A 16521-nucleotide genomic window follows, 5' to 3' on the forward strand; every position below is an offset into this window, starting at 1 on the left:
GCACTGAAGACCACTCCTGTCTCACCCGCTGTTGCCCTCAGCAGTGTATTTCAGTTAGTCTACTTTTTCTGGTCCCCACTCTGTCTCTGGTGAGTCCTCTCATTCTCTGTAGCTCTGGCCTGTACCCCAGTTCTTGTATGCATAAATAAAAAAAGTAAATCTTTTACAAAAACTTGTATCTGATAAATGTACCATTATTATGAGTCTTCCCAATTTTAGTATTAAAATTGGGGGACAAAAAAGACAGAACATTATGGAAAATGCTGAATTTCCATACCTTGGTTTACCTCTTCATCTTATTGATGACAATCAGGATATGATGTATGTCCCCAGTGGGTCACCTTTGCAGTTTTTGACCCATTCTCCATGCTCTTTGTGAGGGGGTGGCAAGCACCTGACTCTCTCTCTATAGAGAATGTATGGTCCTGGATGGCTCCCGACACACTGGCCATCCCTTTGTGAATAAGCCCTTCTTGAATTGTCCAGTTTGAGTGTGCTGACTCCTATAGGATTCTGACTGAGTTAATTTGTATCTTAGGTATATTTATATTTTGTCAAAATAAGAAAATAAAATATTGTTTAATAACTAAAACCAAAAGACATTACATAGACCGAACTGTAAACTGAATTAGCCACTTTGGCTGTCACAAATGACTTCCCTAGACTCAAGACAACAGACATGGATGGATATGGTTCTTTGCATTTCAAATCAGGCCTGATTTTACCCTTCCTCTAGCTGCCAGTGACCCTCCCAGGCAGCTGCAGCCACTGACCTGCTGGTTTTCCGCACGAAGTGGCAATCTGCTCATCACAGCGTCCAATTCATCAAACTTCCTCAAGACGGCCTGAACTTCAGCAGAGAGCTCTTTGTACTCTGAAAACTGGTCTTGGAACACAGCTTTATAGCGTTCTCGTTCATCACTTGACTGTATTACAGGATATTTTCTGAGGGAAAAATATAAACCAAAGTTTAAGCCTTTCTATTAAAACAACCTTACTGGGCCCTCTCTGGTGGCTTAACTGGTTAAAGTTCAGCACTATGAAGCTAGTTGCAGCGGCTGCAGCATGAATTCGATCCCAGCCAGGGAGGTGATCCACACGACGCAGCAGACCTCCCCTGTCTCACCCTCTGCTCCCCTCAGCAGTGTACTTTGTCAATTTGCCTGTTCTGCTCCCCACTCTGTCTCTGGTGGATCCTCTCACCCCCTGCACCTCTGACCTGTACCCCAGCTAATGTATGCATAAATAAATCTTTAAAATAATAAATAAATAAAACAAGCTCAATGGCAAATCACCTGTTTACTCCTCACCAACCTTATTATATCTTTCAATCTATACCTCTCATAACAAACAACTGTGCAAACAGATGATTTTAAGCAGAGCTGGACACAAATAGGAAAATGAAAGTCTCATATGGAACCACCTGACCTCCACCTTGACAGATTTAGATGGTACTTACGCCACGTAGTCGGGCATTACTATGGGTTTGGGAATGTGGCCTGGAGGGATGGGTCCACTCAGTAGTTCAGGTTTCATTTTTGGTCTCAAGTCTCTGAAATGAACTTCTTGGTCTCTTTGTCTGTCACCATTGGTAGCAATTTCACACTACAGTTGGAAGGAAAAGAAGATTTACTTAAAAGCAGAGGCAGAAAGAAAAAACATTCAAATTTATTCTTAAGAAGAAAATGGAGGGAGAGGCACAGCAGTAGGAAAATGGAAACAGTGGGCCCTCCCTGGTGGTGCAATGGATTAAAGCATAGCACTATGAACCTACCTGCAGCCACTGCAACATAAGTTTGATCCTAGCCAGGGAGGTGACCCACATGGCGTGGCAGACCTCTCCTGATCCACCCACTGCTACCCTCAGCAGTGTATTTCAGTCCATCTGCCTGTTCTCCTCCCCATTCTGTCTCTGGTGAATCCTCTCACCCCCTGCATCTCTGGCCTGTACCCCAGTTCTTGTATGCACAAATAAATAAATCTTAAAAAAAAAAAGAAAATGGAAATAGCAAATCACTTCAGAATTACTTGTATTATATTCACAAAGTTGTTTTGACTCTATTTTTTTTGTCATTTTTTTTGAAAGTCTGAAATTGTTTTGACTTTATTTTTAAACAAGATTTATTTATTTTAAAATATTTATTTATTAATGCATACAGAGGTGCAGGGTGGTCAGAGGATTCATCAGAGACAAGTGGGGAGCAGAACAGGCTGACTAATGAAGTACACTGCGGAGGGGAGCAGCAGGCAGGTCAGGAGAGGTCTGCTGAGCCATATGGGTCACCTCCGGGGCCGGAGATCAAACTCACACCAAAGCGGCTGTGACTAGCTTGCAGTGCTGTGTCCTAACCCACTGGGCCACCAGGGTTAGGGCCCAGGAAGGGCCCTAAAATATTTATTTTTATTTATTTATGTGTCCAAGAACTGGGGTGTAGGCCAGAGGTGTGTGTGTGGAGGGGCAGATAGGGGTGGTGGTGAGAGGATTCACCAGAGACAGCGTGGGGAGCAGATCCATGAAGTACACTGCTGAGGGGAGCAGTGGGCAAGACAGGAGAAGTCTGCTGCACCATGTGGGTCAGCTCCTTGGTGGGGGATTGAACACATACTGCAGTGGCTGGCACCAGTTTGACCCCTGTGCCACCAGGGAGGACCTGTTTTGAATGTATTTTTATCAAAGGGGGTCTTGAATTATGGGAATACATAGTAGGTAAAATGACCTGCAACCCCATCATGTACAGGTCAAAGGAGAATGATGATATACTAAATTGGGATCCTAAGTGATGTACACACTAGCTAACTGAAAATAAAACTAGAATTAAAGAATCGTTTAAAGCTAGAGATTCAGGGATAAAAGTGGAAAACACTTAAATAGAATAATAAAATGATACCAGGACTTGAGATGAATCAATTATAAGTGGCCAGTAGTACATTAGAAAGGGAAATCAGTTATACTGTTTTTATTATCTGAAAAGGAATGAAGGAAATCTAGAAAAAAGACTCTGGATATCTTTAACCTACCCCAACATTCCTAACCTGTTTCCCTAAGGAGGGTTATGAGATTCCTGGATGTGGGAGACAATGGTGTAAGTCAATCAATTTCTAAACCAGAGACTTACTAGAGGTAATTTTTGTTTAAAAAAAAAAAAGTTCCTTTGAATGGGTAGAAGACAAAGAAATGCAAAAGGTCTGGATTTGGCCTTATCTTGCCTTTGTACTTAAGTGTGGAGTTTTATATGGTGCCATCATAAATAAAGCTGCCTGATTTCCTTGTCATAAAAAAAAAAAAAAGGATAGAAAATAACCTAAGACGAAATAAGCCCGAGAGGAAGTATGGGGAGGACAGGTCTGAAGAGTTATATAACCCACAAAAGGGAAGTAGGAGTAGAAGGCCCAAGGGAAGCCACTCTGGAATGGGCAGGTTCACAAGTACGCCCAGCTTTGGGGATCCCATTAGGCCATGCCCAGAGTCCCAACTGATCTCAGAAAGCTGGTGAATGCCGAGAAAGGTTTCCGTTTTATACACACATAGGTAAGGAAATCCAGAAGAACCCTGGCTGTCTGTCACCTTCCCCAGCATTCCCTGCGTTTCCTGAAGGAGAGTTATAAAAATCCTGGTATAAGTCACCTGATTTCCCCCGTTAAGTAAGACACAGAGAGCTGAGTACATTCTCCAAGGTTCACTGCTAGGAAGTAGAAAAGTCAAGATTAAAACTTAGACATTTTTGGCTCATTGACACTTTAAGTGAATAATAAGGGGGAACCTGTTTACTTTAATGTATAATGCTCATACCCTAATGCTTCCTGAAATTTAGAGAGTCCAGAAAGGAGCTTGTGATGGGCAGGGCAGGCCATGCCGCAGGGAAAGTCAATGCTGACTCCTTAGAGTCGGAAGCTGCCCTCCACTGACCGCTTGGCCTTCAAAACATGCTTCCTGAATTAACTTGCTGAACGAAACTCTGAGTGGCTTGAAGGGCCCCTACTTCTTTGAAAACAAAAGCCAGAACGGGATTACATCCTTACTCTCTTGCCAAGCAGCTTTTAAAATCTTTTATTTCCTGACTTTCCCGTCTCTGAGGCTGCCTTTGGGGTGTGGCTTAACATTAGCTTTTTCTAAAACCATCAGCTCTTAACTCACCAAATAGCATGCCCTGTGGATTCAGTGGTGGGGCTGCTAACCAGCCCTAGGGGAAGGTTATGAAAAGGAGAAGCAAAGCTAGGTGGAATGAAAACCAGATCACCTCCTGCAAAAAGCATGCAGAGCGACTGGGCCCAAAACATCAAGAATGGGGGTGGAGAGCAGAATACCCTTACAAAAGAGATTAAGCAAGCCTATAGTTCTGAAGTTAGTGTCTTGTTTTGTTCTACCCTATTTAGAATGCTATTTCTTCATCCTAATGAAAGCTTCTATGTTGAATCTTGAAAATGAACCATGGTATCATGAAACATCAGGGCACGTTTTTTGGCTTATTTAAATGAATTGCTATTTCATAGCATCTTTCTGTAGCTTCTAAATATCTGACAATACATTTCCACACGACTGCTAAGAAGATGCTATGAAGCATGTCTACCCTCTAGAACACAGGAGTAGCTGTGAGGGTTAGGTTCACGTTTCCTGGTCAAAATGAAGAATTCTGCCCAGGTAGCCATATTGGGCAGAAGAGTCCAATAATGAGTTTTTTTCCTCTCCGGGTAATGTTTTTTAAGCAGGAAATATTTATTTTCCTTCCTTGCCCATCCCTAATTCCAAAATTTACTTTTTAATGTAAAAAGGGAATTCTAAGAAGCCAGAATATTTCAACAGAGAGTACTTAATCTGTATTAAATGTTTTTTAAACATTCTGTGCTCTAAACATCTGCTTCTACTCTTTTTAGGTAAACCTCACTATTTATCCATTTAAAAAATTCTACTGGGAAAGAAAAATCTGGAAGCATACATTAGATAAAGAATCAAAACCTCTTTAGGATTTCTGGGGAAGGATGTTCAAGCCTTGACACAGACCACTCTCGGTGTTCTTGATATAACTTTAATTTAATATAACGTTTTTCTTTTTTGGCTTCTAACATAAATCAGGGTTGTCAGCAAGTATCAGAAAAACTTTATTGTGAGGCAACAGAAAGAAAATTAAGCAATGGGGCCCTCCTTGAAGGTGCAGTGGGTTGGAGCACAGCACTATAAAGCTATCCACAGCCACTGCAGCTTGACTTTGATTCCCGGCCCAAGAGGTGACCCACATGGCACAACAGACCACTCCTGTCTCACCCGCTGCGCCCCTCAGCAGTGTATTTCAGTTACATCTCACTGTTCTGCTCCCCACTCTGTCTCTGCCGAATCCTCTCGCTCCCTGCATCTCTGGCCTGTACCCCAGTGCTTGTATGCATAAATAAATAAATCTTAAAGAAAAAAGAAAATTAAGCAATAGGGTAAATAATAATATGGATATAAGTACTAAGCTTTTTAAATTAAAAATGGCTAAATTTATTACAACACCAAATAAAGACAGAATAACCAAGTATGTAGATCTAAACAAGGGGCAGAAAACAAGTTCAGAAAGATTCAGAAATTTCCCTAGGATGACGAGGCTGGTAGTGTGCTTACCCCCAGCAGTGAAAGGACAAGAGTTGCTTCAGGAATGGTGAGGTCAGGAAAAGGTTTAACTACACTTGCATGTGGACTCAGACATGGGAAATTCCCTACCATCTGAGACAGAGGGTTAGTTTTATGCATAACTATCTCTACAACTGTTACACTGACAGATTGTTTTACAGTGGGCAAGTACTGTTTGATGCAAGCTTTCACACAACCAGGGGATGAGAGAGAGACGTGCAATTAATTGGAGGTTGAGACTGACCAGCTCGGCTGGTGACCTTCTGAACTGCAAACTGTATAGATAAGCATGCTGAAGCCAATCATAAACCTTGTTTAGAGAGCATCTGAAAATGAGCAAACCTGTTAATTATGTTTGCATTAGTATGTTAATTGTACCTGGGTGGGATCTTCCAATAGGGGGATTTTTATAACAATCTACTTAGAAACTGCCTCATCAGTAGTACTCAAACTCAGATTTGCTGAATTCAGAATTTGTTTTTTCTTTATTGCACTGCACTGCTTCTCTTGTGATAGGTAATCTGGCAGTTCTTCCCTGTCATGGAATAGGAAGGTAAAATGCAGACTTAATGAGAAGTTAGAGGCCCCACCTTTTCTATAAGGCTCTTCATTCATAAGCACAAAGGAGATACTTCAATGAATGAATGAATGACACTGATGTACTATTAGCTAGAATTCCTTCCACAGGCTTTTCCTCCACTTTATAAATATATTTCATAATCCTTTTTAAAAAGGATTTATTTATTTGTGCACATAAGAACTGCAGGCCAGAGGTACAGGTGGGGAGAGGATTCGCCAGAGACAGAGTGGGGAGCAGAACAGGCAGATCAACTGAACTACACTGTTGAGGGGAGCAGTGGGTGAGACTGGAGAGGTCTGCTGCACCATGTGGGTCAGCTCCCTGGGCAGGGATTGAACTTGTGCTGCAGTGGCTGCAGATAACTTCATAGTGCTGCGCTTTACACCCCCTCATGCCACAAGGGAGGGCCCCTGAACAAGACATTTTTAATAGTATTGGTTTTAGAGAATAAAGTTTAAAAATACTTCATAAAAGGTATTGCTAAAGTGTGTGCACTAAAAAAAAATGTGTGTATTTAGGCAAGGACTTGTACAAATTAGCAACCTGCTGAAAGCATTGGATAAGAAACGACCAGTTAAGAGAAGGGAAATGCAAACATACCATGAAAAATACTCAGCCTCACTCCTGGTAAGAGAAATGTGAATTATAACTTCATAAGATACTGTTCATAGGCCTTCTTGATGGCACAAGGGTTTAAGTCACAGCATTGTAAAGCAATCTGAAGCCAGTGCAGCACCCCCTTGCACTTGTGGCCTGTACCCCAGTTCTTGCATAAATAAATAAATAAATCTTAAAAATAATACCTTTTCAATGAGGTAAAATTATAATTTTTTTTTATTTGCTTACGTCTAAATAATTGTAACAGCATCTAATTTAACCCTCTCAACAAACCTGTTGGGAAGAAATTACCCCAACTTTATAAATGAAGACACCAAGACACAGAAAGTTAAATACCTAGCTTATCACCACATGGTAAACTGTGGAGTAGGAATTTCACTCTTGAAACAACAAAATTTGGCATCTGAAAGCAAAATGAGAAGGACTGAAAAGAAAAAAAAAAACTTTAAAGAGACTAAAGAAAGTTTGGGAAAAGTCACTTTCTTTTTAAAAAAAATTTAGGCATATATTAATTTGTGTAAGATTTCACTTAAAGAGAAGCCATAAATAGTTCTGTCTAATTTGATCACTTTAGTTTTAGGAAAAGCTTAAAGTCCAGTTTAGTAGATAGACTTTACAGACAAATGATCTACTTTAGGTAACTAGACAAAAAAGAAAAGCATTTAACAAATCTAGAGTTAAATATGATAACTCTTACCATTTTCCTTTTGGATGACAATGATGCCTCACTTATCTGTAACAAAAAGAAGTAAAATTAAGAGGAATTTTCAACAGAGTATAAAGCTACTTTGCAAATATTTTCATCTATTTGTATTTATAGTCCCCAATTTCACTGAGCCTGATTCTCTATTTGCTGGATGTTTCCCCACCCTTTTGTTGACATCTCCCTGGCCCAGTGGAGAGCGGGAGGAGGTTAAGTTTCTTGTTAACCAGGCACAGAGAGCAGAGCTAGAAATGGGGGTGGGAGAGACACTAGGTGAGTTGTTCTGAATGATCAGAGATTTTATTTAATCTTGGCTCCTATTACCTTGCACAATTCAAAAACTTGGGATAATTACACTATAAAATTAACAGAAAAGTCACAGGTCATTGCACTTTCTAAGTTTTAGGAAATGATAGCAACATACAAACAACCTCTAACATCAAAGGTGTTTCCAGTCTCTAATCAAGTCTATGATGACTTTTTATAATAAAAGCCTTACAGGAGCAAACCTTTGTTGATAAATCAAAAGAGAGTAAGCATCATATTGATAATTACAGTCCCAATCATAATACGAATGAAATGACATTAAGAATTCTGATGTAAATGAACTTAGATAAAATAATGAAATGTGTGTATTTTACTATCTAGGTTACACTGATTTAGAATCAAAAGTTCTTTTTTTTAAAGATTTATTTATTTATACGTACAAGAACTGGGGTACAGGCTAGAGGTGCAGGGCTGGTGAGAGGATTCACCAGAGACAGAGTGGGGAGCAGAACAGGCAGATTCACTGGAAAACACTGCTGAGGGGAGCAGCGGGCGGGGAAGGTGAGGTCTGCGGTACCACCTCTGGGCAGCTCACTGGCCTGGGATGGAACTCATGCTTCAGTGGCTTCAGACAGCTTCACAGACTGTGCTTAAACCCCTTGTGCCACCAGGGAGGCCCTGGAATTTAAAGTTCTTTTTATGTAAGGATGTAAATTTAAGAAAAAACACTTTTAAGTGGTGAGGTGAATTTTTAGAAATAAATTGAATTTATGTTGAGTTCACACAGCAAAAATAAATACTTTGTGGCAGCAAAGTACAGGCCACTTTAAAACTTGTTGAGGTTCTCTTATAATGCATAAGGTACTTGTCATAAAACACATGAAACAGTTAATATTAACAAAATGTTGGGCCTTCTCTGGTGGCGCAGAGGGTTAAAGCACAGCACTAAGAAGCTGAATCCACTTCAGCATGAGTTCGATCCCCGCCCTGGAGGTGATCCCACATGGCGTGGCAGACCTCTCCTGACCAGCCAGCTGTTTCCCTCAGCAGTGTACTTTGTCAGTCGGCCTGTTCTGCTCCCCACTCTGTCTCTGGTGAATCCTCTCACCAGCCCTGCAGCTCTTGCCTGTACCCCTGTTCTGTATGTATAAATAAATAATTCTTAAAAAAAAATGTTAAACATAATACTATTTTTTATTCAGTGACATTCAAGGTTCTACTACACATTCCTCACAAGAGAAGCAAAACATTAATTATTTAATGGTATAATGAAGCTAGTTAAACATATTCTTAATTAACATCTTTGCTACCATTCAAATAAGATAATTTTATTTTTCAAGTAAAATAATTTTTAATAGGGCTTTTATGTAATTATATCTTCCAGGTATTATTATTATAGTTGTTGTTAATAATACTTCCTTTCTTCTCTTCCTCTCTTCTTCTTATACTTAATTAAACTCTAGAAATAAAAACAAAGGCAGGGCTCCCATTCTAATTTTGGAACACTAATCTCCCCAAAATAAGGATGAAGCATCAGAATGCCTGGGCATGCTTTCAAGGAGCCGGTTTGTGAGCTGGTTCATCACAACTCTACCTTTCCATCTTAAAAAAAAAAAAAAAAAAATCAAATACGGTTCACTATACTCTTACTTGGCTTTGTTTAACTCGCTGGAAGAAAGTGGCACTCATTGTAACAAATTAAAAAAAACATTTTCCTGTAACCAAAAATTGTTTAATTAAAAAAAAATAATATAAGTTTATTTTTACATCATTTTGTGCCTTTTTCCATCTCACTTGTAATCCCCGTGTTTCCCATCACTAAATCACTCATGTGCCATCACCGTAGTCCAGTGCACTTCCCTCCCCCCACCTTTTCTGATCCCATTCCCCACTCCACCCCAGTAAAATGTCTCTGGTATATAGTTGTTCATTATTATTATTATTTTCTCCCCTGGTTCTTTATACTCCTGCTATGAGTGAAACCATCCGCTATTTTTCCTTTTCTTTCTGGCTTATTTCATTATGTTTGCTAAATTGTTTTAAGTAAAGAATCAAGATTGTTCTCAAGCTTACTTTAATCTTGAGATGCTTCAGTTATTCCCCCTTGCAGAAACCCAGTAAATGTGTCTCTCCCTTAAGCATCAGATATAATAACGCAGCTAAAATTCTACATACAACGTTACACATCTGGTGCGTACCCAGTCCAAGCAGTTCAGCTACTGAACTAGGACTTTCTAAGTTCAGATTAAAACAAAAGATTTCTAGGAAAGCTTTGTTTTGAAAACTATACGTATTTAGTAAGGGAATAAATAACAGGCAAAACCTCTTACCTCCTGCTGTTCCATGTATTCCCTGTGTCTCCGGGCGGCCTCATGCCGCCACAACTTCAGGCAAACCAAACCACTGATGAGATAGACAATCATGGTGACAAACAGGAAGATCATCGCCGCTATCTGTCCTCCTTCCACCCGGCAGAACACGGCGTTCACTGGTGTATTAAATAACGGATAGTAGCAGAGGCCACCACGGTTGGTGTCATTCACATAGACTATGGCTGCAGCCATATACAAAATAAACAAGGCAATGTTAATTCCAAATTCGGTGAGGGGCCACCAATTAGAGTCCAGAAGAATCGTCCGATAATACATGGACATGCCAAGCACTAGAAGAATGATGGAGGCGATCCAAGCTAATCCCGCAACCACGAGTACAAAAGGGGTTTTGGGGCCAGTGTAGTAATAGCCACCATACATACTGCCCAAGCCGCTGCCTCCCATGCCATAGGATGGGGAATACCCAAACAAGTTATACCACTCGCTGTCTTTGTGAATGTAAGCAGTGACACACGCAAAGACACCAGCCCCCAAAAGCAGCTCCGCCACTCCCAGAATTCTCAGCAGGCCTGCCCACGACTTCATGTAGGAATACTTTAGGTTATACTCCTCCACCTTCTCACTGTATGTTCGGACAGTTTGTGTATGTCGATCTAGAGATCCATAGGCATCCTGGGGAAACATGGCCTCTTTCCTACAAGTAAAGGCTCCTTCTGATTCTCCATAAGGATCTTTGCAAGAGGCGGGAGGAGAACGGTGGTTTAGTCTTGCCGGAGAGGCAGGAGGCGAACATTCCACTCCATCGGAGATGTACCTGATGTCAGACACGGGCTTATCCCATTCTGGGTCTTTTTTTTTCCCTCTAAAGAAGTTCTTCCAGGAGTCAGGGACAAAGCGCCTTACAGGTTTGAGATCTGGTGCTATGGCTGGCTCCTCTGTGTCATCTGAGTAGAACACTGGGCCGAATGGCGGCTGTAATGGGAGAGGGGGCGGTGGCAAAGGATCAGCGCTCACAGCCAGCTCACTGTCATGAAGTGTCTGGAGGGTTCTTATGGTGCCATCTTGATAGGGCAATTCCTGCGGGACCTCGTCGTAATGCCTGTCCCTATTCCTGGATCTTCCGCCATTTGACGACATTTGCAATTTTTACACCTGTAGCCAAGAACAAACTCATCATTTATGCTTAGTTATTTATCTTTTCAGTAGTACTGATTTATCCTTTAGTAGCAAATAATCATATTCAGGAAACAATTGTGATGTCTAATGCTAATTAAATATATAAAATGATAACATAAACATGTATACCTTATTTATTATTACTATTATTTTTAAAGATTTATTTATTCACACAGAACTGGGGTACAGGCCAGAGATGCGGAGGGTGAGAGAATTCACCAGGGACAGAGTGGGGAGCAGAACAGGCAGATCGATGAAGTACACTGCTGAGGGGAGCAGCGGGCGGGTCAGGAGAGGTCTGCCGCGCCACATGGTCACCTCCGGGGAAGGCGGGGATCGAACCAAGCGGAAGCGGAAGTGGCTGAAGCTTCTTATTGCAGTACTTTAACCCGCTGCGCCACCAGGGAGGGCCACCTTATTTGTTATTTTAAAGGATTTATTTATGCATACAAGAACTGGGGTACAGGTCAGATATGCAGGGGCTGAGAGGATTCAACAGAGACAGAGTGGGGAGCAGAACAGGAAGACTGACTGAAATACACTGCTGAGGGGAGCAGCGGGTGAGACAGGAGAGATCTGCTGCACCATGTGGGTCAGCTCCCTGGCTGGGATTGGACTCTTGCTGCAGTGGCTGCCAACAGCTTCATAGTGCTGGGACTTAATCCCTTGCACCTCTAGGGAGGGCCCTAAACATGTAGACTTTAAATATATGTAACAGCAATGTTAGTCAGTAATATAGTCAACATTCTCTGTGATTTTCAGGGCAGTCAAAATCTTATTTTATTTTACTTATTTAAAGATTTATTTAATTATGCATACAGAACTGGGGGACAAGCCAGGGGTGCAGGGGCGGTGAGAGGATTCACCAGAGACAGTGAGGGGAGCAGAAGAGGCATATCGACAAAGTACACTGCTGAGGGGGGCAGCCGGAAGGTCAGGAGAAGTCTGCTGTGGCACGTGGATCACCTCTGGGACTGGGGATGAACTGGCACTGAAGCCTCTGTGCCTAGCTTTCAGTGCTGCATCCTAACCTGTTGTGCCACCAGGGAGGGCACTGGGCAGTCAAAAATTTAAATCTTAGTTTTCCATGAAAACATTAATAAGTCCAAATTACCTATAAGCCCTCTAAACAAGCTCTAAACACAAAAATGAAAATAATAATAGTAATACAGCAAACAAGAACAAGTGGAGTTCTTTCATCAGACATCTAAATCAACATATTTAGGAGTCTGAACAAACCAGCATTTGATGGCTCAGCAAATACTCTTCCTTTTCATTAACTCATCTGTTTTGGAATGGCACAGGAGAAAGTCTGTTAAACACAGGGAGTGGCAGCCTCCCTGCCTGCCTGTGACTATGCAGGTATCTCTTTTTCTTTTTCTTTTTTTCCTAATAAACATTTCCTTTGAAAATGTAAAAACACAGGGAGTGAAGAACACCTATCCTTCCTACTGGCAGGCAAATCACTTTCAGGAGTTCCTTTCTCTGCTCTAAAATATTAACATTTGATACTAGGCTTTAGATATTAAACCTTCAGAGAAAAAGGTCACCCAAGATTATGATTCCCAGGAAATACAACACAGAGCGGCAGCAATGACCATCTCTCTGGAGATCACTTTCTCCAGAGCAATTACTTACAAGTGATTTGCTGTTGCCCTGAAAGATTCAAACTAACTTAGAAACAGTTTGATTCACCTGTGAAATACGGCAAGAGAAAGCACTTTTACAAAGCATATTGATTTCCCTGATGAAATCACACAGATACAAAAAAGGGAAATGATTTGCTAATGTAACTACTAGATTTAAGGCACATTGAAGCCCCCACCCCCTCAGGGGGCAAATGGCATTTACTTGGCACTATGAATGTGTCAAATGAATCATTCTAGCTTTGTGGTGTTGAACAATTTAGAAATTTCAAAGGCTTCAGTTTATTTGCTTTGTAAAATGGAGACCCATTATTCAACAAATATTCATAGAGCAACTGCATGCACCAGGCTCACTCTGGACACTGTTAGTCCATTTCAGGAGACAAGTGAATAAAGCTAACTGCAATCCTTGCCTCCATGGACTTGTATGTGTGTTTGTGTGTACAGGTAAGAGGGGAAGTGAAATATGTCGACTATTAAGGCACAAAATTAAGGAGATGATAAGGAGTGCCTCAAGGAGAGAGTATTACAATTTTAGAGACCAGGGAGGAGAGAGTATTACAGTTTTAGAGACCAGGGAAGTCTTCCTGGAGAATCTGACACCTAAATGCAGAAATGAGGGAGATGGAGGAGGAAGGCAAGTAGGGGTGGAGGTGAGGGGAAGCATCCAGGCAGAGAGAACAGCAAGTACAAAAGCTTTAAGGCAGGAGTGTCTGACACTTCTGACCAGATTAAGGGACTGAGGGAGGAAGGACAATGAGGCAGCAGCACAGGGACTGGTAGAAGTGAGGTCTTCGGAATTAGTAGGGTCTTTTAAAAACCATTAGAATGGATTTAGGCTTTTCCTGGACTGAGATGAGAAGCAACTGGAGGACTAAGGAATTCCTGTGGTAGAAGAGAGTGAAGATAGCAAATTCTAGATATAGAGAATTAAAAAATTTACTAAAGAAAATGTTGCAAACCTAATAGAATATTTTTAATAAAGAAAAATTTTCAAACATAATAAAAAGTGGAGAAAACAGTATTATGAAGCCCTATCTACCTATTGACCAGCTGTTACTACCAATTTACAAAGAATCTTGTTTAATTTATATCCCAACCTTATTCCTTCTACCAATAGATTACTCTGAAGCAAATCCCAGGCATCAGATCATTAAATGTGCATTTTTCTACCCTTCTAGTTTAACCCTGGGGAGAAGCAGCCCAAGAATTTGAGATCCCTGTCAGAAATGTATCTGTAGGGGAGTCTGCAGCAGGGTGGGCATGAGCACAGACTACACAGCTGCCCAGGAATGGGAGGTGATGGGCAAAAGGTCTAGATTCCGGGGTCTTCTAACTGGGTGTTCCAATTTTAGAAAATTAACTGAGATAGCCCCAAAGAAGTAGATAGACAAAAGAGCTTTCAAAATGATAGCAATTAGCAGTTCTTTTTGTATCTTATCTCTTCAGCTCTTGTCTAAAAAGTTTAAACCCTAGAAATGCACAGGAGACAGTTCTCGAAGTACATTTTCTTAAGTGGAGGAAGAAGCACAACAAATATTTTCAGCGAGCCTCACATACTACCCCTAAATATTTATATGTGCATTTACAGATTACCCCTTTGCTTAGTTGGCAAAAGTATGCTTCACAGTAATGGAGTTAAACCATCCTCGCTTGTAAATAGTGGCTTATTTGAATTAGACCTCCTTACCAATGTTTAAATAAAAAGCAAGAACATTATACAGATTTAGAATTGTGGCGTAGCAACGCACGAGATTTTAGACGGGAAAAGTTGGTTAACTATCTCGAGAGCCCTGAATACCTGCCAAGGTGTCACTGAGCGTCTATTTAGAGTCAACATGCTGAGGCAGAGTGGGTCCTGGTTTTGCTCAAGCCCCCACCCCGCCCTGCCTGCCTGCTCTGGGAACACCTGTCTCGAATAGAGGGAAACGGTTTTTCCGGTAGCGTCACAGGAATGAAGTTTAGTCACCTTTACACAAACAAAATCCCCGCTCCAAAGGGCTTAGAACGAGGCTGGGGCACATTCGCGACGCTCTGGGATTCCAGGGAGTTGGGAAAGCGCCGTGGGATTCAAACACCCGAGGGATACCGGGGGTCTCTCCCCAGTTCCCCGCACCAATCTCGTCGCTGGAGGCGCCCGCCGCCCCGGAGCGTGCTCCGCTTTCGCGTTTCTGACCGAAAAGCCGCTCACTCTTCCGGCATTCCGCCCAGAAGTGGCCGGAACTAAGTCGGCCACAAGTGCCCGAGTCGGGTGGCCAGGTAGCCGCGGCCGGAAGGACGGCGGCGTCTCTGCGCCCCTGTCGGCTGAAGGAGGTGGGGCCCTCCTCTGCCCGCTCCGACTGAGGCTCTCAGCCGCACGCACCGAGCTAGAGTCGCGCCCCGCGGAGCAAGAGCGGCCCCCTTCTCCCCGCGGACTTTCTCCCGGGGCGCGGGCTCCACCCCGCCTGCCCCACTCACCTGCGCGACCGCCGGGAAGAGCGCGCTCGCCGCCCGCGGCACTGAAACCGGGATCGAGCTGCGGGGCGGGGCCGGCCAAGCTCTGCCCCGCCCGCTGGGCTTTGTGGAGCCAGGGCTCCCCGTGGGGCCTCAGTGGGTCGAGGACTGCCTACCTCCCAGCACCTCCCAGCTATGGTGGCAAACCAGGCTCGCCGCTCAGTTCTGGAATGCTAGTTGGGGCACATTTCTGGAAATGCTACAGAAAAATTGCCTTCTCTGTTACTGTAAAGTTTGACTCTGGAGTACTCTGCCCAATGCCACATGACAATTTTATGTTAGGAAATGTTAAATGAGAGGAGAACAAAAAGAAACTCAACATTTTAATTTTGATATAAATTATGTAAATACTTTCCAAAAAGTATCTACAGTATTCCACTGTACAACATATAAAATGGTACTGGAGAGGCTAGAGATCACAGAGAATTGAATAAGGCACCAAGTTTATTTACACTCATAATTGTATTCTAACCTGTTTTATAATGCATATTTACAAACCCCACAAAGTTTTTATGTTCTGAATTCCTTCTTCACATTTTCTGCTATGTAGCATAATGTTCTAACATATTTCATGCACACTGATCTCTGCCAATATAACTCACAATTCTAAATAAATACTAGAGAAAAAAAATTAAGACATTATTTGAAGGCTTGTCTAATTCAAGATGACAGTAGAGTCAGTTCATTGTGCTGAAATGTTACAAGTGAATAATTATACTGTAAGTCATCTGAAAAATATATTATCTCTGTTCAAGTACCAATGAATAAAACTAATATGAATTTGTCAATAGTACTGTGTCTGACAAGCTAGTGGCTACGTCCCATCGCTCTCATAGTCTTCTATGATCATGTCTTCTTCCTCCATGTCTTCCTGGGCTGAAAAGGGCTGAGGTTGACTAGCAGGCAGTTCACTCCCACTATTCTGACTCAAAGGAAGAGATGAGGCCGGTTCAGTGGCTTGAGTGCATTCACCCAGAGCTTCCTTTCCAGGCTGATCTCCATTAAGTTGTGCTTCATCTCCACTGTCTGGGTCTATAATTCCCTGCTCCCTGTCAGTGAGGGCTTCCATTTTCAACCTGTAGGATTCATAATGCTGGCAT

At 42.1% G+C, this 16521-nt stretch overlaps 2 protein-coding genes across 4 annotated transcripts in view; both read right to left on the reverse strand.

Moving 5' to 3' along the window:
- Window positions 1–15444, reverse strand: part of MARVELD2 (MARVEL domain containing 2) — a 21497-nt gene extending 6053 nt beyond the window's left edge. Inside the window, exons 1-5 of one of the 3 annotated variants that reach the window (XM_004678230.1) lie at window positions 15386–15444; window positions 10104–11258; window positions 7501–7536; window positions 1460–1605; window positions 774–945 (exon numbers count right to left, since the gene is read on the reverse strand). In XM_004678230.1, coding sequence (XP_004678287.1) covers window positions 774–945; window positions 1460–1605; window positions 7501–7536; window positions 10104–11243 — 1494 coding nt within the window. In that variant the 5' untranslated portion in view covers window positions 11244–11258; window positions 15386–15444. Of the gene's footprint in view, window positions 1–773; window positions 946–1459; window positions 1606–7500; window positions 7537–10103; window positions 11262–15385 lie in introns of those variants that run through there. The other 2 variants (XM_004678232.1, XM_004678231.1) reach the window with 2 other exon arrangements.
- Window positions 15445–15757: 313 nt separating this feature from the next.
- RAD17 (RAD17 homolog (S. pombe)) overlaps window positions 15758–16521 on the reverse strand; it is a 31058-nt gene continuing 30294 nt past the window's right edge. The window contains exon 17 of the mRNA XM_012721769.1: window positions 15758–16497. Within this exon, the coding sequence (XP_012577223.1) occupies window positions 16236–16497 (262 nt within the window). The 3' untranslated portion in view covers window positions 15758–16235. The remainder of the gene's footprint in view (window positions 16498–16521) is intronic.

Source organism: Condylura cristata, unplaced genomic scaffold, assembly GCF_000260355.1.
Source record: "Condylura cristata isolate star-nosed mole 26May11 unplaced genomic scaffold, ConCri1.0 scaffold00007, whole genome shotgun sequence".
Classification (NCBI taxonomy): Eukaryota; Metazoa; Chordata; class Mammalia; order Eulipotyphla; family Talpidae; genus Condylura; species Condylura cristata.